At 41.6% G+C, this 25415-nt stretch overlaps 1 protein-coding gene across 5 annotated transcripts in view; it reads left to right on the top strand.

The window, feature by feature from the left end:
• Window positions 1–25415, top strand: part of CIT (citron rho-interacting serine/threonine kinase) — a 171727-nt gene that overhangs the window by 20263 nt on the left and 126049 nt on the right. For all 5 annotated transcript variants that reach the window (XM_043440393.1, XM_043440404.1, XM_043440386.1 and 2 more), the window contains exons 5-7: window positions 732–833; window positions 18210–18352; window positions 19228–19321. In XM_043440393.1, coding sequence (XP_043296328.1) covers window positions 732–833; window positions 18210–18352; window positions 19228–19321 — 339 coding nt within the window. The remainder of the gene's footprint in view (window positions 1–731; window positions 834–18209; window positions 18353–19227; window positions 19322–25415) is intronic.

Here is a 25415-nt window from a genome sequence, read left to right as displayed (position 1 = left end):
GTTCATGTATGCAGTATACCTACCTCATACACACGAACATTACCATCTGTGTTTATTTCTGTATCTACCTGTGTATGTTGAAAACCATGTATTTACACCAACATCTCCAAGTCCTGTCTAGCTTCACAAGGTTTGTTCTGATTTTCACCCTTTCCATGTTTGTAACTCCTCTGATATTACCTTCAGTATTTTTTACTTATTTTATGCAGCTGTGTCCATCCATCCAGTCTACCTTGACGGGCTCAGATGCTCCAGGTCATCTAGACCTAGGCTGACTTCCTGCTCACACGTGAGCCTTTGATGCCCACATTGGTCCACTCCACATGTGGTTGCTTCACTCCTCACCCTGCTCGGACCTGTCACCCTGTTCTGCGCCACCGTGGCTTTCCTCATCACCTGTCATGGATGTTTATCTGGTTATTCTCCATCTAATGGTTTTAGGACTGAATTGCTCAGTAAGGGAAGGTGAAGAGGAAGATTTAAATTTAAAAGAAGTGGGTCGACCTTGAAGAAAGACATTAAGTAAATAACTGGACAATATTATATGGGTCTGGCAAAAATTGAGCAAAGTAGGCATAAGAATGAGATTTGTGGAATGTTGGGCTATGTGATGGCTTTTTAAAAAAGAAACAAAACTGGGTATCAGTTTAAGCTTAAAGGGAGAATAAAGAGCATTTCCCCTATCACACTTAGTTCTTCATAATTGTCTTAATAGTTTCTGTTCCTCCTAGGTCTCATATTTCGAGGAAGAACAGAACATATTATCTCGGAGTACAAGTCCTTGGATCCCCCAGTTGCAGTACGCCTTTCAGGACAAAAATAACCTTTATTTGGTGAGTCTTTCCATCCATCTCTGTAGAATTAGCCTAGTGTTGCAATAATCAGATACCACGGCTATGTAATTGAATGTGGTTCTTGGCCATGTGGCCCATGACACTTTTCATTCATTCTCATGCTCAGGAGACACCTTTCAGGTGTCTTCTTGTTCTTGTCCTAAAGATGAAGACCTAATCCATTTAGAAACAGCCCCATTTATTGCTGGATATTGTAGCTATGGCTCAAAGGACAATAAAGAGAAGTCATTTATTGGCAATAGTCTGATAGTACCTTTAACAAAATCTTACTTTAAATTTTAAAAATTGAGATAAAGCATGGTTATTATAAGAAAATGCAAACACTGTGGAAATGTATGAAATAAAAGAGAACATGCTCGACCTTTCTCTCTAATCGCTCTCCCCTGGGAAACACATGTTAAGGGTTATGTACATTCGTTCTGGCTCTTCACTGTGAGTTGTGGAAAGAATATTTCTGTGCCTGTGCCTATCACACATGTATATAGTTTGTTTCACAAAAATGGTGTGTTACTGTCTACTCTGCTCTTCAACTTGCTTTTTGCCTTTCAGTAATTTCTCCCTGACATCTTTTCATGTCAGTACATGCAGATCTGCATTGTTCTTTTGAGCAGCACCATGGTTTTCACTGACATGCATGTAGTATAACTTGCAGAATGCTAAAATTCATTTTGGGGCCTTGTTTAGGTTCTTAGGGATTTAGATTCCTAAAGTTAAAGGTATCTTAGAAGCAATTTTTGTTCCTGATTCAGCTCTTAAAACAAGACTGTCCTGTTACGTTGAATGGAGATAAACTTTTATAGAGCTCACGTCAGAGAAGAGGGTAAGAGACGGATGCCTATTTGTTTTGAATCTTCACTGGGCATTTTGGGGGGACCTCCCTGGTGGCCCAGATGGTAAAGAATCTGCCTGTGGTGCAGGAGACCCGGGTTTGATCCCTGAGTCAGGAAGATCCCCTGGAGAAGGGAATGGCAACCCACTCCAGTATTTTTGCCCGGAGAATCCTATAGACAGAGGAGCTTGGCAGGCTACAGTCCATGGGGTTGCGAGAGTCAGATACCACTGAGCGACTAACACTAGGAAAACTCACTACCTTTATTTCTGATCTGGAATAAACAGTTTATTTGCCTTGGTTTCATCTTAATTGGGAATCAGTACCGGTGGGGAGGCTCCTTCTGGTCCCACCCTGCCTTCTGAGCAAGGGTATTCTCACATGGATATGCTGGGAGACTGGCCTTGTGCTCACCGTGCGATCCTTCAGAGCCATCACCATGCCTCTGGTCTCTATGTCCTGAAACTTCCTTTTCTTGAATATTGTCGTGGAAGCTTCCCTTCCTTGAAACCTGGAGCTTGAAGCCCTAACCTTTACAAGTGACCTAGGCTCACTGGTTGTGTCCTAGGACGTCTGTAGCACATGGTAGTATTTGTCCTGTGCTATGCGTGTCTTGTGGAGCCCCTTGTATTTGGATGTATTAACAGATTTACTCATTATCTTTTAGAAAGGCAATTCCTTTGACACAGTAGGTTCTTTGTTCTTTATCGTTGTTTTGGATATTTTTAACTAGAGCTCTGCAAATCATACAGAACATCAACTCAGGAGTATAAGGTTTATTTCTGAGGCCACACGGGCTGTCCCAGAGCTGGGAAGGGCTCTGATTTTTGGCGAAAGTTGAGACTCCACAATTTTCTGGTCTGTCTTGCACTGCTCCAAAAACTTACCATTCTCTTCCTCTGAGTCGAAGAGCTCAACCTTTTTTTTTTTTTAAATTTTATTTATTTAATTTTTTGACTGTGCTGGGTCTTCATTGCTGCGCAGGCTTTTCTCCATTTGTGGTGAGCGGGGGCTGCTTTCTAGCTGCAGTGTGCCTGCTTCTCACTGTGGTGGCTTCTCTTGGAGCTCAGCCTTTTTGATTTCCAGTCTCATGCAACTTCTTAATAGTAATCACTGTTAAAAAGTAATCACTGTTGAGATACTTCGGAACTTTCACACTATTATGGTAAGTTTTGGTAGAGGTGATGACAGATTCTGCGTGTTCTAGGTGAAGGAACTCAGGTGAGTGAGGACTAGTGGTTCAGCCCCAAATGGCAAGTCCCTGCGCAGGTACTTGAGGGAAGCCACCTTCTGCTTGTCTCTGGGATGGTCGGTGAGGACGATCAGAGAGGATCTGGGAGTAACACTCGTAGTTTTCTTCACGTTGATTATAGTTGTTTTTTTTTCTTTCCCCACCGCTCAACAGTTTTTATAGCACATCTTTTTTTTTTTTTTTTTTATATAGCACATCTTTAAGAGGGTAACATTTGGGCATTTTGAGAATTTTAAACTCTTTGGTTTCACCCTTTTTGTCCTTACTAATTGGCTCTGTCACAGTAGTGAGAACCTTCCCATTTTTTCCTTAATTGTGGATTTAATTGCTGTGGATTCTGTTTGGATAGAGCTTTTCTGGAATACCTTGTGGATTGGGAATATCTGCCATTCCTCTGCTGGGACAGCCTTCCATCAGTGGGGGTCTTCAGGTTGTGGCGCTTCCCTCTGGATCTTGACACCAGCATTGACATTCTTAGCTGAAGATGGTCTTCTCAGTTTTTCTGCCTGCCATCTTGCAAGATGGGACTGATCTCAAAGTGACTGTTTTCTGAAGTTCTGGTTGCCTCAGCCCTCAATACCTGGCTGCAGGAATGTTTTTATGCCATTCTTAAGCAGCTCCATTAGGTATAATTATTGCTGAGTATTTGGTAATCTGATAATTATTTCCTTGCCTGCATTTATTTTTCCAGCACTTTGGTACTTTGAAATAAAATGCTTGCTAAGCATACAGTTTTCATATGAGAAATCCAAGCTTATCATAGGACTTAAGATATGATAGATCCACCATCTCTTATCTGCAATTCTGAAATACCCAGTGCTCTGAGTAACCTCAAGTTATTTTATGGCTTATTTGGCAGCAAGACCTGACTTGAACTCTGTAGCAAACCTTGACCCAAACTCCTATTTATTCCCTTTAGTGCAGCTGTTCATCCATTTTGCTGCAAATTATGAATCTGTGTGATTACAGGGTGCTATCCCAGGTCCTAGCTGAGGGTGTTACATAAAGTACATGCAACATTTTACCCTCCTGAAATTTGAACATTTCTGAATCTGGAGACACGTTCTGCCTATGGTAAGTTAAGGGGACTATAGATCTGTATTTGCTTTGTAAAGCACTGAAATTCCCCTGTGCCTATAGATCATTAAACCTTTGACGTTTGGGGAGACATACAAATTGCAGTCAACTCCCTTGGCAGTTAAATATTAATGTATAATGCAATTGGAGTTTAATTGAAGATACATTTAAAATCAGTGACATAGCAGCACTATTTACAATAGCTGAGACATGGAAATAATGTAAATGTCCACCAACAGATCAATGGACAAAGATGTGGTATGTATATACAGTGGAATACTACCCAGCCGTGAAAAAGAATGAAATAATGTCATTTGCAGCAATATGGATGGACCTAGAGATTATCGTACTAAGTGACGTAAGTCAGAGAAAGACAAATATTGTATGCTACGGCTTCTAAGTAGAATCTAAAAACATGGTACAAACGAACATATTTAAAAAACAAAATTAGACTCACGGACATAGAAAATAAACTTATGGTTATCAAGAGAGGGGAAGAGGAGGGATAAACTGAGAATTTGGGTTTAACAGATACATACTACTATGTATAAAATATATAGTCATCAAGGACCTACTGTATAGCATAAGGAATTATATTCAATATCTTGTAATAACCTATAATGAAAAAGGGTCTGAAAAAATACGTATACTTTCTCCACTCTCACATCTCTTTCCCTATTTACCTAGTTAACTCTTATTTCTCCTTCTGGGCTCGAGTCAGATGTTACTTCCTCCAGAAACCCTTCCTGGACCTGTGGGAGGGACCCCCCTCTGCTGTGTGCTCAGAGCAGCCTGAGCTCTTGGTGAGTGGGTGGCGGTTGCCTCCATCAGGCTTCAGCTTCCATCAGAGTGATAATCTCTCTCTGGCTTCCAGTAGAGCTTCCCCAGGTTGTTGCTTCAGAAATATTTATTGGTTGGATGCATGATTAATTTCATAGAAATTTGATTTACAGACAGTGTACTTACAGCATTATGGGAATTGTATTATGTTAATGTTGTTTAGTCACCTCCCAGGTGGCACTAGCAGTAAAGAATCCACCTGCCAATGCAGGAGATGCAGGAGACTTGGGTTCAGTCCCTGGGCAGGAAGATCCCCTGGAGTAGGAAGTGGCTCCCTGATCAACAGTATTCTTGCCTGGAAAATTACATGGATGGAGGAGCCTGATAGCTTACAGTCCATGGGACCACAGAGAGTCGGACACAACTGAGCAACTAAACACAGCTCAGTCCCTAAGTCAGGTCTGACTCTTTTTCGACCCCAGGGACTGTAGTCTGCCAGGCTTCTCCATCTATGGGATATATCCTAGGCAAGAATACTAGAGTGGGTTGCCATTTCTTTCTCCAGGGGACTCTTCCTGACCCAGGGATCACACCTGTGTCTCCTGTATTGGCAGGTGGATTCTTTACCCCTAAGTCACTTAGGAAACCTGTTAAATTAATAGTATGAGTTTTTTTCTCTGAGGTATGCAGTTGAAGACTGGTCCACTGAAATTTTTTAAAATTTGATTCGCAGTGCAAGGAAACTGAACTTGGATCCTTTTGAGTTTTGATGGTTAAAAATTTCCCATTCATAGTTACACACTAGTGAGCATGGCTTACCAGGTTTTACTGTAGAAAATCCTAGCAAAGTCCGTCTTAACGTCTGGTTCCATATAACAAGGCGAGTCGCGTATTCTGGCAGGTGGCCCACAGAAGCTGTACTTTGTTGATCTGGTTTATGATGAAATCTGTTCTGTTCCGTTTAACAGATGCCTTCCCCAATGTCCTTCCATGAAGGAGCTGCCAGTCTCCACAAAGAAAACATTGTTCTGCAACTCATCACTTGTAGTGTTGTATCTAAATTCTTTGTGCGATTCGTAAAGCTTCCTAACTTGTGCTGTTATTTTTCATACTGTAGGTCTTTTCAGGCTGCCCATGCTCTGAGCCTATTACTGACTCACGGATCTATTTTCCCTTTTGTGACCTTACATGAGCTTCCTTCTGTTCATTCCCAAAGTTTTCTTCCCCCTAGTTGCACACAGGGATTTATTAGTTAAGGTATAGGCTAAGGTCATGTAACAAAGAAACCCTTAAATATAGTCCAGACTAGTGGGCAGCCTGTTGTACATGATGATTCTTTCCTGTGGCTTCCTGTGCCTTAGGATGTTGTCCTCTTTGACATACTTAAAGTTGGACCATTTCATGTATATATGTTCCATGTGGCTGGGAGGAGAAAAGAGCAGATAGGCAGAGCAAGCAAATTCCTTCTACACAGGATGATGCAGAAGTGGGACGCATCACTTCCTCTCACGTCTTGTTGACCAGAAGTTCATCGTGCGTGTACACATCTGTACTGTCTCACTGCGTGGCCTCTTACTGCTGTGGGAGAAGGGAAGAATGGATTTGGGGGATCAGTTACAGTCTGGCCCTGAGGTTAAAACAGCTCCTTTTGTAGGTTAACAGATGGGGTTAGACATGAGGCCCCCGAGCTCCACCTCCCGTGGTCTTCCTTATTATATTTATACTGTCACATCCAAAACTGTTTCTAACACAACTGTGTTCAGATATCCTGCTTGGGTTTAGTTCTTTACATTTCTTGTCTTGCTTTTAACCCACAGGGATACCATTTCACGGATACTTCCCTCCCTACATAGGAGTCATTTGAAGGGGGACTGTTCTAGGCAGTGGCCCCAGGGACTGTCTGATCACCAGCCTCTGCCATCATTGGGGGTGGGAGAGGGTTAATGAATACTGCTTTTTTGTTTATTTTATTTGAGTGAAATTCGGCAGCTTAGGATCGTTTCCACAGTGAGACATGTGCTGTTTTGATCTCTTGGGTAAGATGATCCAGTTTTAGGCATGTCTCAAAACTCACCAGTGCTGCCGCTTTACAAGCCAGCTGCCCATCAGAAGGAAGCTGTTACTTAGAATATAGGTTCCTATTTTATTCTGTTCCTTGCTTGGTCTCTCCGGAGTCATTGGCCTTTTCAGCTTCAATTTTCTCATTGGCGAAATGAGATATTAATACGTCTTATTGACTCCAATTCGATTGCTGAGTGTGTTATTGCCTCAGGGGGTTCTTTGAGTTCTCAGTGCCTTTGAAGTAGTGGCTCTGTGCCTTGGTCTTTTGAGGCATATTTCAGAGGAGTGCATTTAGAGTTTCACCATTTTGGGGACTGTAGTTATGTTGTCCTGATTTGCCTGGCCCCAGTCTTCAGCATTGCTGATCCAGTAGGTCTTGCGGGGTGGGGCCCAAGAAGTCATATTTCTCACGGGTCCCAGACCCCACTTTGAGAACCATTGACCTACAGCCTAGCTAGTTTCTGGTTACTGCTTCTTCCTTCTGCTTCTTTAGTCATAGTGTGCACATCCGAGACCCCTTTCCTTGCCCTCTCAGGCCAACGAACGGTACCTACTGCCCTGCTGTTGCTCGCCCTGGGGTGTTCAGCATCTGGTGTTCATTTCCTTTAACCTTTCCCACACTTCTACACATAGCCCTTTCCTCAGTTCATGACCTCAGTCATCTAGTTTGAGTATGGGGTCAGCTTCTGGCCAAGACTCTGGATGATTTGATGCTCAATGAGGATTTTTTGAATAGAAGGATGACTCAGGCTGGGATTCATACTTTCTGAATTAAAGGGCCTTCTCTCTTTTTCTCTTGGTCACCTTGCCCTTCAAGAAGAATTTAGGGTTTGTTCCAGGGGCCTCTCTCCTTAGAGTATCCATCCTGTTCTCCCCTGAGCCAAAGATCAGGAACACTGGGCAAGGCGGGTGACGATGCCAGTAGCAACCTTAACATTTTCATGGCACTTTCAGTCATGCTGATTGTAATGCAGGCATTTCAAGGACATGATTCTAAGAAGCGGCCAGCAGAGTATGCCTCTAACGACACCAATATGCAAATCGGGATAGAATGCAAAGAACTATTATAAATCTACCCCCATATGTACACACATACATGGAAGCGTATGTGTGTGTATGCACATGTGCGCATGCACAACACACACGCACACACACATACACATTTGTCTTTTGTTTCAAATACAACACGACTGATGGGAATCGCCATCCCAGCACTTGGGGTAGAGATGCAAACACCAACAGAGAAGCTGCCGCTCATTCCAAACTAAACACATGTAAGATCTGCCCTTTAATTAGCATCTGCAGCTGCTGCCATCAGAAAGGTCTGTCTCTGTCGGCCAGGACGTCTTTGCCTTAAAAGAGCAAGTCCATTATAGCTCCAAGCCAGGCTGGTCTGTCAGCTGCTGCGCTTTCTCTGCCATCCGCAGGCCTGTCACATTGTTCAGGGCTGCTTTACTGTAGGGCTTTTTTGTGTCCTGCCGGCTCCCTGGCCTCTATGACCATGCCTTAGTGATCACTGTTGAGGTGACCTGCAGGGAGATCTCCTGTTTTTGCAAGGACACAGGATGGTTGCTTCAGTGTTTCTGGACTGGTCATGTTTCAGCCCTTTGCTCTCAGTGATCTTGTCCTAATATGCGGAATGGCTCCAGGTAACCGCTGGAAAATTGTAAGCAGCAGAAATGAAGGCTATATTCAAGCCAGGTTTCATACCAGGGCGTCTCTTTTGTAGAATCTTCTCACTTGGTTGGAGTAGTGACCCATGTTGCCCCTGCAGCCTCATCAGTGTTGGGTCTCAATACAGTGCTGGGTTGGCTGCGTTGCAGTCACCCCAGAAGCTCCTTGAAATGCAGATTCTTGGCCCCCTCCTATGGAGCTTGATCCATGAAGAAACTGATCCATGGAATCCACATTTTTTGGCAAGCTCCCTCAATGGTTGGGATGAGAAAGAGACATACTTTATAATAAACCCTTTAGTATTACTGAACTTTTTTTCCAGTTCTTTTTCACTCTACCTGCATTCCAGTTCCATGAAGGGAAGGATTTTTGTCAGTTTTAGTTGCTGCTATTTTTCTATTAATAATATCTAGAATAGTGCCTGGCACATAGTAGGCACTCAGATATTTATGTGGATGAATGTGTTTTATCCTTTTTTAAAAAAGTGTTTCTCTAGGTATTCTGGTGTATGGACAGGCTTGAGAAGCCCTGTCCTAGAGGACTTGCCAGTTTTTTTCTTGGGTTAGAAGTCACTTTTCTGGGGAGGATCCCTGTCTCTCTGGGCATCTCTGAATAGTAAAAGTCAGGGATGGAGTCCTTTTAGGGGACAAGTCTGGATGCTGTGAATGATCTGTTTGGTACAACCTGGGTGGTAACTTTGGTCTAACCTATTCATTGTGTTCTGTTCTGCTGACCTTGGTCGTTGGTTTATAAGTATGTCATCTGGTATTAAGACTTGAAAACTCTTGGTTTGAGACTTGATGGTGCTTTTGGAGCTCCTCTTTTTTTTTTTTTCTTTAATTGGAGTGTAGTTGATTTACAATGTTGTGTTAATTTCTGCTGATTCAGTTATACATACATATAGAGTACGTTTTTATAATATTCTTTTCCATTATGGTTTATCATAGGATTGACTATAGTTCTCTGTGTTATATAATAGGATCTTGTTACTTATCCATTCTATATATAACAGCCTACATCTGCTAACCCCATCCCTTCCCCCATCGCATGTCAACCACCATTCTGTTCTTTATGTAATATGATTCTGTATTTGTTTCATAGATAGGTTTAGTTGTGTCATAGTTTAGATTCCACATATAAGTGATATCATATGGTATTCATCTTTGTCTGACTTACTTCTTCAGTTAGTATGATAATCTCTAGTGTGTTGCTGCAAATGGCATTATTTCATTCTTTTTTATGGGTGGGTAGTACTCCATTGTGTGTGTGTGTGTGTGTGTATACACACACACTATATCTTCTTTATCCAGTTATCTCTCAACAGGAATTTAGGTTGTTTCCACGTCTTGATTGTTGTGAATAGTGCTGCTGTGGGCATAGGGGTGCATGTATCTTTTGTCTGGATATATGCCAAGGAATGGGATTGCTGGATCATATGGCAACTCTATTTTTAGTTTTCTGAGGAACCTCCATACCGTTTTCGATAGTAGCTGCACTAACTTATGTTCCCACCAACAGTGTAGAAGGGTTCCCCTTTCTGGATACTCTTGATTTGGTATCTTTTTTTTTTTTTTTGTAAATTAATTAATTTATTTTAATTGAAGACTAATTACTTTACAGTATTGTAGTGGTTTTTGCCATACATTCTCATGAATCAGCCATGGGTGTACATGTGTCCCCCATCCTAAACCCCCCCCCCCACCTCCCTCTCCATTCCATTTCTTAAGGTCATCCCAGTGCACTGGCCCTGAGCGCCCTGTCTCATGCATCGAACCTGGCCTGGCCATCTATTTCACATATGGTAATATACATGTTTCAATGCTATTCTCTCAAATCATCCAACTCTTGCCTTCTCCCACAGAGTCCAAAAGTCTGTTCTTTACATCTGTGTCTCTTTTGCTGTTGCGTATAGGGTCATCGTCACATCTTTCTAAATTCCATATATATGCGTTAATATACTGTATTGGTATTTGGCTTCCCTGGTAGCTCAGTTGGTGAAGAATCCGCCTGCAATGCAGGAGACCCCTGTTTGATTCCTGGGTTGGGAAGGTCTGCTGGAGAAGGGATAGGCTACCCACTCCACTGTTCTTGGGCTTCCCTGGTGCCTTAGCTGGTAAAGAATTTGCCAGATGGTGATTGCAGCCATGAAACTGAGTTCAGTTCAGTTCAGTCGCTCAGTCGTGTCTGACTCTTTACAACCCCATGAACCGCAGCACGCCAGGCCTCCCTGTCCATCACCAACTCCCAGAGTCCACCCAAACCCATGTCCATCGAGTCAATGATGCCATCCAACCATCTCATCCTCTGTCGTCCCCTTCTCCTCCTGCCCTCAATCTTTCCCAGCATCAGGGTCTTTTCCAGTGAGTCAGCTCTTCGCATCAGGTGGCCAAAGTATTGGAGTTTCAGCTTCATCAGTCCTTCCAATGAACACCCAGGACTGATCTCCTTTAGGATGGACTGGTTGGATCTCCTTGCAATCCAACGGACTCTCGAGAGTCTTCTCCAACACCACAGTTCAAAAGCATCAATTCACAAGGGTGCCCACTCTCACCACTACTATTCAACATAGTGTTGGAAGTTTTGGCCACAGCAATCAGAGCAGAAAAAGAAGTAAAAGGAATCCAGATAGGAAAAGAAGAAGTGAAACTCTCGCTGTTTGCAGATGACATGATCCTCTACATAGAAAACCCTAAAGACTCTTCCAGAAAATTACTAGAGCTAATCAATGAATATAGTAAAGTTGCAGGATATAAAATTAACACACAGAAATCCCTTGCATTCCTATATACTAACAATGAAAAAACAGAAAGAGAAATTAAGGAAACAATACCATTCACCATTGCAACAAAAAGAATAAAATACTTAGGAGTATATCTACCTAAAGAAACAAAAGACCTATACATAGAAAACTATAAAACACTGATGAAAGAAATCAAAGAGGACACAAACAGATGGAGAAACATACCGTGTTCATGGATTGGAAGAATCAATATTGTCAAAATGGCTATTCTACCCAAAGCAATCTATAGATTCAATGCAATCCCTATCAAGCTACCAACGGTATTTTTCACAGAACTAGAACAAATAATTTCTCAATTTGTATGGAAATACAAAAAACCTCGAATAGCCAAAGTAATCTTGAGAAAGAAGAATGGAACTGGAGGAATCAACCTGCCTGACTTCAGACTCTACTACAAAGCCACAGTCATCAAGACAGTATGGTACTGGCACAAAGACAGAAATATAGATCAATGGAACAGAATAGAAAGCCCAGAGATAAATCCACGAACCTATGGACACCTTATCTTTGACAAAGGAGGCAAGGATATACAATGGAAAAAAGACAACCTCTTTAACAAGTGGTGCTGGGAAAACTGGTCAACCACTTGTAAAAGAATGAAACTAGAACACTTTCTAACACCATACACAAAAATAAACTCAAAATGGATTAAAGATCTAAATGTAAGACCAGAAACTATAAAACTCCTAGAGGAGAACATAGGCAAAACACTCTCCGACATAAATCACAGCAAGATCCTCTATGACCCACCTCCCAGAATATTGGAAATAAAAGCAAAACTAAACAAATGGGACCTAATGAAACTTAAAAGCTTTTGCACTACAAAGGAAACTATAAGCAAGGTGAAAAGACAGCCCTCAGATTGGGAGAAAATAATAGCAAATGAAGAAACAGACAAAGGATTAATCTCAAAAATATACAAGCAACTCCTGCAGCTCAATTCCAGAAAAATAAATGACCCAATCAAAAAATGGGCCAAAGAACTAAACAGACATTTCTCCAAAGAAGACATACAGATGGCTAACAAACACATGAAAAGATGCTCAACATCACTCATTATCAGAGAAATGCAAATCAAAACCACAATGAGATACCATTACACGCCAGTCAGGATGGCTGCTATCCAAAAGTCTACAAGCAATAAATGCTGGAGAGGGTGTGGAGAAAAGGGAACCCTCTTACACTGTTGGTGGGAATGCAAACTAGTACAGCCACTATGGAAAACAGTGTGGAGATTTCTTAAAAAACTGGAAATAGAACTGCCATATGACCCAGCAATCCCACTTCTGGGCATACACACTGAGGAAACCAGATCTGAAAGAGACACGTGCACCCCAATGTTCATCGCAGCACTGTTTATAATAGCCAGGACATGGAAGCAACCTAGATGCCCATCAGCAGATGAATGGATAAGGAAGCTGTGGTACATGTACACCATGGAATATTACTCAGCCGTTAAAAAGAATTCATTTGAATCAGTTCTAATGAGATGGATGAAACTGGAGCCCATTATACAGAGTGAAGTAAGCCAGAAAGATAAAGAACATTACAGCATACTAACACATATATATGGAATTTAGAAAGATGGTAACGATAACCCTATATGCAAAACAGAAAAAGAGACACAGAAGTACAGAACAGACTTTTGAACTCTGTGGGAGAAGGTGAGGGTGGGATGTTTCGAAAGAACAGCATGTATATTATCTATGGTGAAACAGATCACCAGCCCAGGTGGGATGCATGAGACAAGTGCTCGGGCCTGGTGCACTGGGAAGACCCAGAGGAATCGGGTGGAGGGGGAGGTGGGAGGGGGGATCGGGATGGGGAATACGTGTAACTCTATGGCTGATTCATGTCAATGTATGACAAAACCCACTGAAATGTTGTGAAGTAATTAGCCTCCAACTAATTTAAAAAAAAAAAAAAAAGCATCAGTTCTTCGGCACTCTGCTTTCTTCATAGTCCAACTCTCACATCCACACATGACCACTGGAAAAAGCATAGCCTTAACTAGATGGACCTTTGTTGACAAAATAATGTCTCTGCTTTTTAATATGCTGTCTAGGTTGGTCATAACTTTCCTTCCAAGGAGTAAGCGTCTTGTAATTTCATGGCTGCAATCACCATCTGCAGTGATTTTGGAACCCAGAAAAATAAAGTCAGTCACTGTTTCCACTGTTTCCCCATCTATCTGCCATGAAGTGATGGGACCAGATGCCATGATCTTAGTTTTGTGAATGTTGAGCTTTAAGCCAGCTTTTTCACTCCTCTTTCACTTTCATCCAGAGGCTCTTTAGTTCTTCACTTTCTGCCATAAGGGTGGTGTCATCTGCATATCTGAGGTTATTGATATTTCTCCCGGCAATCTTGATTCCAGCTTGTGCTTCCTTCAGCCCAGCGTTTCTCATGATGTACTCTGCATATAAGTTAGATAAGCAGGGTGACAATATTCAGTCTTGACGTACTCCTTTTCCTATTTGGAACCAGTCTGTTGTTTCATGTCCAGTTCTAACTGTTGTTTCCTGACCTGCATACAGGTTTCTCAAGAGGCAGGTCAGGTGGTCTGGTTTTCCCATCTCTTTCAGAATTTTCCATAGTTTATTGTGATCCACACACTCACTCCTTGCAAGAAAAGCTATGGCAAACCTAGACAGCATATTAAAAAGCAAGACATTACTTTGCTGACAAAGGTCCATCTAGTTAAAGCTATGGTTTTTCCAGTAGTCATGTATGGATGTCAGAGTTGGACCATAAAGAAAGCTGAGCGCTCAAGAATTGATGCTTTTGAACTGTGGTGTTGGAGAAGACTCTCGAGAGTCCCTTGGACTGCAAGGAGATCAAACCAGTCAATCCTAAAGGAAATGAGTCCCTGAATATTCATTGGAAGGACTGATGCTGAATACAATACTTTGGCCACCTGATGTGAAGAACTGACTGATTGGAAAAGACCCTGATGCTGGGAAAGATTGAAGGCAGGACAAGAAGGGGACAACAGAGGATGAAATGATTGGATGGCATCACCGACTTGATGGACATGAGTTTGAGCAAGCTCCGGGAGTTGGCGATGGACAGAGAGGCCTGGCGTGCTGCAGTCCATGGGGTCACAAAGAGTCAGACATGACTGAGTGACTGAACTGACTTGAAAGTCTAAAAGTGTTTTCTGAAAGTGTCCAAGTCCTGGTTCTTTATTATTTCTTTAGACTCAAGAGCAAGATTGATGAAGTTTCGTATCACCACACACAAGCTGTCTTCCCTTGGCCTCCACTCATCCCAGGATGAGTGACTATACCTCAATAGGATAGTTTGGGGATGGGGGTAACATTGTGGGTAGCCAAATTTAGCCAGTAAGTGCCTAAACTAAGTTCTTCTGATGGTGTATGGTTGGGATGTTCAGTAATTTTCTGGCAGTCCAGAATCTTTGGAGGGTCAAATTTGATTAGGTTCTTTGATAAGGAGTTTTGTTGTTTAGTGTATCTTTCTTGACCTCATGTTGCAGAGCCTCCTGCCTAGTACCTGTTGTCATTTTTGTTGCCTATTTTCTTAATGAGCCCTTTTCAAGAAATGGAAAGTTGTTTGACCAGTAGAAAAGACTAATCTAGTTTGGGCAGGGATTTTCAGCTCAGGAATTTGGATTTTCTGAATAGAAGCAAAGCTTATATTTGTTTTTGCCTTTCTAAGAGATGGTTCTGATTGTCTGAACTACTTTTCATTGTCATTACAGATAGAATTTTTTTTTTTTAAATATTTATTTGGCTGTGTCAGACCTTAGTTGCAGCATGTAGGATCTTTAGTTGCAGCACTTGAGCTCTTAATTAGTGCATGTGGGATCTAGTTCCCTGACCAGGGATCATACCTGGGCCCCTTGCAATGGGAGTGTGGAGTCTTAGCCACTGGATCACCAGGGAAGTTCCGCAGATAGAATCTTAGTGGCCAGCAGCTGCTCTGTGTTTGACTTTCCCAGTCTTAAACTAGCAAGCCATTCTATTTTCTTCACATCTTTAATAGAGCCAGATCAGAAAATTTGTAAGTGCACCATGTCGTCATAAATACGCATTGTTCTTATTTTAAGACATTTTGGTTCTAAAAGCATGAGTACTTCTGTTATTATCTGCAATATTTTTTTTTGCGTGTGGATATTTAAGACCTTTTTAATGGCAGTACATATTTTTAAAACAGACGTTAAAAATTAACATTCCCCCACATGCCCAGAGCGTGTGGAGAACCAGGTTGGGATGTGTGGGTGAGCAGTAGGCAGCCAGGTGCCTCTGTGGGCTCTTCAAGGACTGGGATGAGCAGCTTTACATCTGCCTAGAATTTGGGGGAAATAAAGTCTGCATTTTAGCTGATGCTCATTCTCAGCATTGTTGTCTTTGTTAGTTCATAATGGAAATCTCATCTTCAAGTTGTCCAGTATCTGGTTGAGTATCTGCTACGTGTAAGATGCCAGGTGATGAGGGGCCCTTGGGGAGGACATGCAAGTTTCTGGCTCTTCCTGAGGTACCCAGTGTCAGTTGACCTGGTGTTGGGCAGAGACTGTACTGACCAGCCTGAGGCCTCTGGGGACATATGCAGCTGCTCCATGTCTGACTTGACTAGAGCCTTCTTCTAATTCTGGACTGAAAGCAAACAGGAATTTGGAGGAGGATGGAGAGAATTCACATCCTGTAGTTGGCTTCTATAATGCAGTGGTTTGAGAGATTTGTGTGCGTGTGTGCTAAGTTGCTTCAGTCATGTCTGATTCTTTGCGACCATGTGGACTATAACCTGACAGGTTCCTCTGTCCATGGGGTTCTCCAGGCAAGAATACTGGAGTAGGTTGCCATGCCCTTCTCCGGGGAATCTTCCTGATACAGGGATCAAACCCGCATCTCCTAGGTCTCCTGAATTGGCAGGCAGGTTCTTTACCACTAGTGCCACCTGGGAAGCCTTTGAGAAATATAGTGTTTTTTCAAAGTTTTTAAGAACTTGCCTCTTTCCAGAAAGGGTTTGAGTCAACTTGAGAGACACACACACCCACACATTTATATAGATATATAGATAAAATGGGGAATCAGAGCAAAGGACAGAAGGAGCAAAGGACAGCTTCCTAAGCTCTTAGGAAGGGTTGGCATGATTGCAGAGATGGTCGAAATGGGTCCCAGTTTCTCTTAGCCAGAGTGGAAAGGATGGTGCCATGAATTCAGGGCAAGGAAAGGACTTGAACGGTAGTGGAGGATCTTGTGGGTGCTAGGCACAGTCTTATCCCCATTTTACAGAGGACAAAACTGAAAGGCAAAAAAAAAACCCAAAAAACTGAAAGGCAGAGAGTCACTAGGCTGAGACTTGAAACCTGCTGGGGACGAGTCTTGAAGCCTCAGGTTACCTCTGGAATGTCAATCTGTTATCAGGAGGTGGAAGAATTTTGGTTTCTTTGGGTGGAAGACATTTTTTGCTAATGAAACATTTTCTCTAAGGCTGTACTTTATATTCTTCCAGTTTTTTTCCCCTATATATGTAAAAACAAGTGTAATAAATACTTTTTCAATCATAAAAAGTTTTACTGTATCCTGTTTCAGTTCAGTTCAGTCGCTAAGTCGTGTCTGACTCTGCGACCCCATGAATCGCAGCACGCCAGGCCTCGCTGTCCATCACCAACTCCTGGAGTTTACTCAGGCTCATGTCCATCTAGTCGGTGATGCCATCCAAACATCTCATCCTCTCGTCCCCTTCTCCTCCTTCCCTCAATCCCTCCCAGCATCAGGGTATCCTCTTTAAGGCATCACTTATCATGGGTAGCTTTCCATGGCAGAATGACTAGATCAAATCCATTCACTGTTTTTTTTTTTTTTTTAAGATTTCTTTTTTGGGGGTATGTGGACCATTTTTAAAGTCTTTATTGAATTTGCTACAATATCGTTTTGTTTTTTCGGCTGCAAGGCATGTGGGATCTAAGCTCCCCAACCAGGGATCAGACTTGCACCCCCTGCACTGGAACGTGACGTCTTAACCACTAGACCTCTAGGGAAGTCACATTCATTCATTTTTTATACCTGCATCTTAACCTATTGTTTAGATATATCATATTTTAGCAGTCTGTTAGTGATGGCTATTTGATTTCCAGGGTTTCTTTTTCACATATTACAAACAATTCTGCAGTGAATCTCTTTATTGACAAACTATTGCAAATTCCTATGATATAAATGGTCAGAAGTAGAATTACTGGTTCAAAGGGTATATGTTTACATTTAAAAATGAAAAAAAATTCTTAAATTGGATAATTGCATTACAGAATTTTGTGGTTTTCTGTCATACAACAAGATTCAGCCATATGTATGCCCATGTCCCCTCCCTCCCCAACCTCTCCCCATCCCACTCTTCTAGCTTGTCACAGAGCCCTTGTTTGAGAGTTAAATTTTTAACAGAAACCATCAGATTACCTTCCAAACTGTTTAAGGAAAAGATTGTATCATGTTTATTGTCTACCTCCTATATTCTGCCTGGTACCAAGAGGAATGCAGAAAGGATGCAAAAGGGTTTGTTGCCCTCCAGGAGTCTCCATCTAGGCTGTGCATCTAATCAATCCTAGGGACTGTCTGGGGTGTCGACCTGGGTGGGTGGGTGAGTGGGTGGATTTAATTCAGCTTTTCAAACTTGCCTTGCAAACACTGTGTTTAGGAGTTGTCTTTTATTGTATTGATTCTCTTGGGTAACGGCTGTAGTTTCCTTAGGGCAGGGACCTCATCCTACATGAGACTTACAGCGTGTCTCACACATCTTCATAGCTTTGTGAAGACATTGTAATTATAACATGTCAGGCAGTATTCGAGGATCTAATTGAGAACATTTCCTTTTTTTTGGGGGGGAGGGTGTATGAAGAATGAATAACTTTGGCATTCTGTACAGGTCATGGAATATCAGCCTGGAGGGGATTTGCTGTCACTTTTGAATAGATATGAAGACCAATTAGATGAAAATATGATTCAGTTTTACCTAGCTGAACTGATTTTGGCTGTCCACAGCGTTCATCAGATGGGATATGTACATCGGTAAGTGAGACTCTGGTAGTCTACTGAGAATTTATCTGTATCACCTAAGACTTCCTAAAATGGAGTGAGTGATTTCAGCATCAAAATAATTCTTCATCCAATTTTTAGCCAGTCTTCACCAATAATTGGCTTAAGGCAAATTGTGCAAAATGGCAGGCGTTTCTGCTTACCCATTCAACAATGAAATAGATCTAAAATTGTAGTCTTCTTACATTTGCTAGTAAGATCTGTTAATGTGGCTAATAAGAGGAGCTCTTGCATGGATTTTTTGGGTGCTATGGTAGGAAAACCAAATTTAATTTGCACAGGGAAGCAGCCTACCACACAGAAACAGAAGACAATATAGTTGTACTTCTGACCTTGCCCGTTAGTAATAGACAAAGGTGTTCTCCCAAATCCTCAATTGGAAAGTGTTTCTTTACATCTTCACTAAAATGTAAATTTTATGAGCATCTGAGAATGTTGTGGGAATGGAATGCTGGTTAGACCAGGAACCACAAAATCCTGAATAGAGTTTGGTTTTTTTTCCATTTACTAGCCATATGACCATGAGCAAACCCCCTAGCTTCTTGTGGCCTTAGTTTTTCTAATATAAAATGTGTATATTGAGGAGAACTAATCCATCTAATAACATGTATTTGTTCCCTTTCCTTTTCTGCTTCCCTTCCCCTCCCTCCCTCCCTCTATTCTTTCTCTTTCTTTTGCTTAAATTTATTTTGTAAAATGCTTATTACATATGTCCATCAGTAGGGAGGTCTGTATGGCAAAACCATAGACACTAAGATTCTTGGCTGAATCATGATCCTAGGTCTGCAGTTGCTTGATGATTGGCATGGAGAAGACAATACTAATTTATGGCCTTAATTTCCATACAGAGACATCAAGCCCGAGAACATCCTTATTGACCGAACTGGACACATCAAGCTGGTGGATTTTGGATCAGCTGCTAAAATGAACTCAAATAAGATGGTAACAAAATAGAATAAGATAACTTAATTGAACTTATACTACAAAGTGTTCTGAGGTCCTCATAAGTTTGGACAATATGGGATAAAGTTGAGTGACACTCTGAAACCTTTATCTGCCAGCTGTGAAATTATTTCTCTGCAGGGTGGGTGGGGATGGGTCACAGAGCTATTTTCCAGACTTACTTGACCTGGGACCCTTTTATGTAAAATACTTGTTAATACTGTACAAAACATTTTAAGGAACATTCTTGTAGTTTGGTTAAAAAAAAGGGGAAAATACTTACTTTGTTTTTCCCTTCATTTTCCTTGCTTATTAATTTATTGTCTTCTGTTACATTCTCTTTTTCATCTTAAATATTTTGATGAAATGAAACCTTATTTATCTCATTCCTTTACTTCATATGCAGTGCAATGAAAATTAATCACTAGAGCATTTGAACCAAGCATTAAGCATTAAGAACCAAGTGCTCAAAATGTCAATTCTAAGTCCTGGACTTTTGGTAAAAAGTAAGCTGTATTCCACATGTTAATTATTATTAAGCTGTATCCCATGTGCTAATAGCAAGGCAAGAGGGTAGCTATTGAGGTCAAGAATGAGAATACTTTAGAAAAAAGATGACAAAGTAAAAGAAAATTAGATTTTAAAAACTTCATCAAGTTGGCACATGCTAAAATGTAAATTTTCAAGTCAACTATGCAAAAAAGGGTGAGTCTAAGAGAAAATCGACTTAGATTTTAAGACTTATTTCCCAACTGAATTACTTGGTGACCTGTACAAATCCTCAGGAACTTGGGCTTTTATTCTTCCTCTAGAATATTACTGATTCTAGTTAAAATGCAGAAATTAAGGGAGGGCCTGCTCTTCAAAATACCCCCAGCTCTGAGAGTTTAGTCCTTATAAAGGGCAACATATAAAATTGCCTTTCTTTTTCCTTCTCATGTTCCTTGGGGGAAAGGTGGGTATTATTATATTTGGAAAAGGCTCAAGGTTGTGTTAACTCTTTGCATGCCAGAGTTTCACCTCTCTGTTCCATAGACTTGAGGCCTATTTGACATAACTTCTTTCAGGTTCAGGCTCTTGGGAAAACAGGCTGTTTATGTTGTGTGAGGTCAGGGTTTTTCAGCCTCAGCATTGGTTGTCCTCCCCTCAGATTAGGTGTTTATAATCTCTTCTACTTGATCATTACATTAATAATGAGAGTATCAAAGAATTTTATGTTTTAAAGTGAAAGTGTTAGTTGTTCAGTTGTGTCTGACTCTTTCTGACCCTGTGGACTGTAGCCCACCAGGCTCCTCTCTCCATGGAATTCTCCAGACAAGAGTACTAGAGTGGGTTGCCATTTCCTTCTCTAACAGATCTTCTTGACCCAGGGATTGAACCTGGGTCTTCTGCATTGCAGGTAGATTCTTTACTGTCTGAGCCACTAAAAATTATTTACAATTAGGATACAGGCATGAAAACTTAGGTATTGGATTTAGTAGATTAAAGTACAGGAAAAAAAGTTAAATTATACAAAATTTTACCATCTGGGATTCAAAAACCCATGTCTTGCATTAGTGATCTTAATAAATTCAGGCATCTAGAAATAAAATGAAGCATAGGTAGGTAGTCAGAGCCACTAGCATTTTAGTCTAGAGAATTCTCTGTGGTGGGGGCTGTCCTTTGTGTTGTGGGATGTTTAGCTGCATCCCTGGTCTCTACCCTCTAGATGCCAAGTAGCCTCCCCTCCAGTTGTGACAACCTAGAGTAACTCCAGACATTGCCCAGTGTTCCCTGGGGGACAGAATCACCCTTGGTGGAGGACCTCTGCCATTGATGGAGAAGCATCAGAAGGCTTAATAGAGCTGGCAATATGTGTTTGTGATTAGAAAGCCTGTTTGGAGAACTGGATCATGATCCAGAGTCATTGCTTGGAAAATAAATGGGAATAAAGAGTAAGGTCCTGGGATTTCCCTGGTGGTCCAGTGGTCAAGAATCCATCTTCCAGTGCAGGGGACACAGCGGTTCCATCCTTGGTGGGGGATATAAGATCCCACATTCTGTAGGGCAATTGAGCCGGTGCACCACAGCAAGAGAAGCCCGTGTGCCGCAACTAGAGAAAATAGAGGCCCCGCATCACAGTGAAGACACAGTACAAACAAGAAAAAGCGTAAGGTCTCTGCATCTGGAGTTACTCTCTTCAGAGCCCTTGGTGGAGATGGGACTGCTTTTCATTTCAGATTTCTGTTTTCCAGTGCTGCAAACTGCCTTTTTCAGTTCTTCAGACGGTAGCAACATTCCCTTCAGGCAGTGAGCCTAGGAGCAAATAAGTGAAGTGAAAGTGAAATCGCTCAGTCATGTCCGACTCTTTGTGACCCCGTGGACTGTAGGCCACCAGGCTCCTCCGTCCATGGTTTTCCCAGGCAAGAATACAGGAGTGGGTTGCCATTTCCTTCTCCAGGGGATCTTCCCGACCCAGGGGTTGAACCCGGGTCTCCCGCACTGCGGGCGGACACTTTAACCTCTGAGCCACCAGGGAAGCCCAGGAGCAAATAACTCAGGTTTATTTGCTGCTCAGTGGTTCAGCCCTGATTTTTTTGGTCAAGGAGATAATGGCCCTCAGTTCTACTCACTTGAGAATGCTGTAGCTCCTCTTCTCTTAGAGAATCTTCTCCCCAGAGCTTTGTGCTCTTAGAGCTCAAATGTGTAAAGCAGTTGAGGAGGAATTTTTGGCATTGTTTTAAGTGAAAAGTCCTTTTTGTTATAAACAGTCAGTAATTTGCAATCTAGATCAAGTCAAGTATGGATATAGAATTAAAACTTTTTTGGTATTTTTGATCAGTGGTGGTGGGTAAAATACATGTTTCCTTTAAATAGGATGTTTTATAGATCTAAAATAGGTTTTAAAAGTTTTTTTTTATATTCAAAATTTACTATATAAAATATAATTTGGAAATTTCCTGGCAGTCCAGTGGTTAGGACTGTGTGCTTCCACCATAGGGGGCTATGAGTTTGATCCCTGGTCAGGGAACTAAGATCCCGCATGCCTCATGGCATGCCCTGCTCCTAAATACACACAAACACACACACACACTCATTGGAATTATTGTATGTTATCCCAAATCCATTTATCATTTTCCTTGCCACTGCCACATATTGTCTCTGTATTTTGGGTACTTGTGAATCTTAGCTCTGTTGAGTTTCTCACCTTCCATTGTCTTTATTTAAGCTTTTTAGTCAGAGTGTTGCTTGAGGGTATTTTTGTTAGTGAACACAGGTGGACCATATTGCCTGGAGGTTTGGGTGTTGAGCAGAGATGTCACCCACTTCCCCTTATTAGAACCTCAGAGAATGGCAGATAGCTAACAGTTCCAACCTGTCTCAGTTCTCATGAAAACAATTGTAAGGAGATTATAAATAAAGAGCATTATAGCATGTTAAGTGATAATCACTACCATTTAGCAGTTGGAAACCCATAGGAGATAACCCTTTTTGAGATTTATGGAGTAGTGAAAAGATTTTATTACTTTTCCATGAGAAGAACAACATAGTGAGAATATTTTCTCCCCTGCTTCTGCAGGTGTGTACCTATGCCCTGGGCAGCTAGAGGAGGAAAGTTAGGTTCAGTTTTCTGTATAAGCATTTTCAGAGAAGGGGATTGGGAGGAAGAAGATGGGTTTTCTTACCTTCCTTTCTGTCTGCTTTTTGCTTGTTAAAGAATCTGCTAGTTTTGTAAAAACAATCTGCTGGGTTAATCCTCTCTTTTCTTTTCTTCCCCCTCCTTCCCCTTGCCTCCCTTTCTTCCCCCTCTCTCTCTCCAAAATATGACAGACTTTTCTGTCTCCTAGTCATCTGATTATTGTCTCCTCCTGAACTGGTATACTTTCTTCCCTGTCAGTACGGAGAAAATCAAAGTTCAGTAAAACTCGGATCTTGTTAGATGATGTACTGCAGGCAGGCTGGGTTCCTAGTACGTGGTCCCAGATTGGTCCAGTATCACCCAGGTTGGCTGGGTGTGAATTCCCACCAGAGAAGAGTGAAAGGATCTTGCAAAATCCCTATCAGGAATTGTGAGATTACCTGTTGAACAGGTTTAATGTACTTGGAGGTCAGTAACAAATGGAAACTTAGTAGTCCTTGAAGGTGAAAGTTGCTCAGTCATGTCCAGCTCTTTTTGACCCCATGGACTATACAGTCCTTGGAATTCTCCAGTCCAGGATACTGGAGTGGGTAGCCTTTCCCTTCTCCAGGGGATCTTCCGACCCAGGGTCTCCTGCATTGCAAGTGGATTCTTTACCAACTGAGCTATCAGGGAAATGCAAGTAATTGTCATTAAAAGTCTTTGTTAATGGTAATTACTGTAGTAGGAGATGTACAGAAAACAAGCTAGGGATTATTTTTCTTAAACTTTTGGAAATTTGCAAAAGTATTGGACATAAAATGTATACAATCACTTACCTATTACGGAGCAGAAATCAATTGCAGAGTGATCTGGCTCTCTGATAACTCTAACCATTTGTTTGAAAATGAGGCATTCACAGTTTATACCTCTTGATGGGTCATGCTGATAAACATGACATAGTCAACTTTCTTTCAACTCTGGTTGTGAACAAGTGACCGAGCCCTGGGAGCTGTCAGCAAGGAGAACTGAATATTCCCAAACAATCCAATGTGATGATAAAATATACCCTGATATGTAGAAATGATAAATATTTGAAGATTGTGTTTTAATGGTTCTGCAGAATAATCAGGCATAAAGGGTAAGCATGTAATCAACGATATAGTGGAATTACCAATACCTAGTCAAACCAGGATGTTACAGTTTCCATCTCTTGTTTTTTAATGTGTTTTTTATAGTACTTTAAAAAAAAATTGGTTATTTCCAGTTCCAGTTCAGTCACTCAGTCGTATCTGACTCTTTGTGACCCCATGGACTACAGCATGCCAGGCCTCCCTGTCCGTCACCAACTCCCGGAGTTTACTAAAACTCATGTCCATCGAGTTGGTGATGCCATCCAACCATCTCATCCTCTGTCCATCCCCTTTTCCTCCCACCTTCAGTCTTCCCCAGCATCAGGGTCTTTTCAAATGAGTCAGTTCTTCACATCAGATGCCAAAGTGTTGGAGTTTCAACTTCAGCATCAGTCATTCCAATGAACACCCAGGACTGATCTCCTTTAGGATGGACTGGTTGGATCTCCTTGCAGTCCAAGGGACTCTCAAGAGTCTTTTCCAACACCACAGATCAAAAGCATCAATTCTTCGGCACTCTGCTTTCTTTACAGTCCAACTTTCACATCCATACATGACCACTGGAAAAACCATAGCCCAGACCTTTGTTGACAAAGTAATGTCTCTGCTTTTTAATATGCTGTCTAGGTTGGTCATAACTTTCCTTCCAAGGAGTAAGCGTCTTGTAATTTCATGGCTGCAATCACCATTTGCAGTGATTTTGGAGCCCAGAAAAATAAAGTCAGTCACTGTTTCCACTGTTTCCCCATCTATCTGCCATGAAGTGATGGGACCAGATGCCATGATCTTAGTTTTGTGAATGTTGAGCTTTAAGCCAGCTTTTTCACTCTCCTCTTTCACTTTCATCCAGAGGCTCTTTAGTTCTTCACTTTCTGCCATAAGGGTGGTGTCATCTGCATATCTGAGGTTATTGATATTTCTCCCGGCAATCTTGATTCCAGCTTGTGCTTCCTCCAGCCCAGCGTTTCTCATGATGTACTCTGCATATAAGTTAAATAAGCAGGGTGAAAATATACAGCCTTGATGTACTCCTTTTCCTATTTGGAACCAGTCTGTTGTTTCATGTCCAGTTCTAACTGTTGTTTCCTGACCTGCATATAGGTTTCTCAAGAGGCAGGTCAGGTGGTCTGGTATTCCCATCTCTTGAAGAATTTTCCACAGTTTGTTGTGATCCACACAGTCAAAGGCTTTGGCATAGTCAGTAAAGCAGAAGTAGATGTTTTCCTGGAACTCTCTTGCTTTTTTGATGATCCAACGGATGGTGGCAATTTGATCTCTGGTTCCTCTACCTTTTCTAAATACAGCTTGAACATCTGCAAGTTCATGGTTCACGTATTGCTGAAGCCTGGCTTGGAGAATTTTG

This window comes from Cervus canadensis, chromosome 1 (genome assembly GCF_019320065.1).
Source record: "Cervus canadensis isolate Bull #8, Minnesota chromosome 1, ASM1932006v1, whole genome shotgun sequence".
In the NCBI taxonomy this organism is placed as follows: Eukaryota; Metazoa; Chordata; class Mammalia; order Artiodactyla; family Cervidae; genus Cervus; species Cervus canadensis.
The sequence above is the reverse complement of the archived record's forward strand: the minus strand, read 5'-3'. Positions and strand labels throughout refer to the sequence as shown.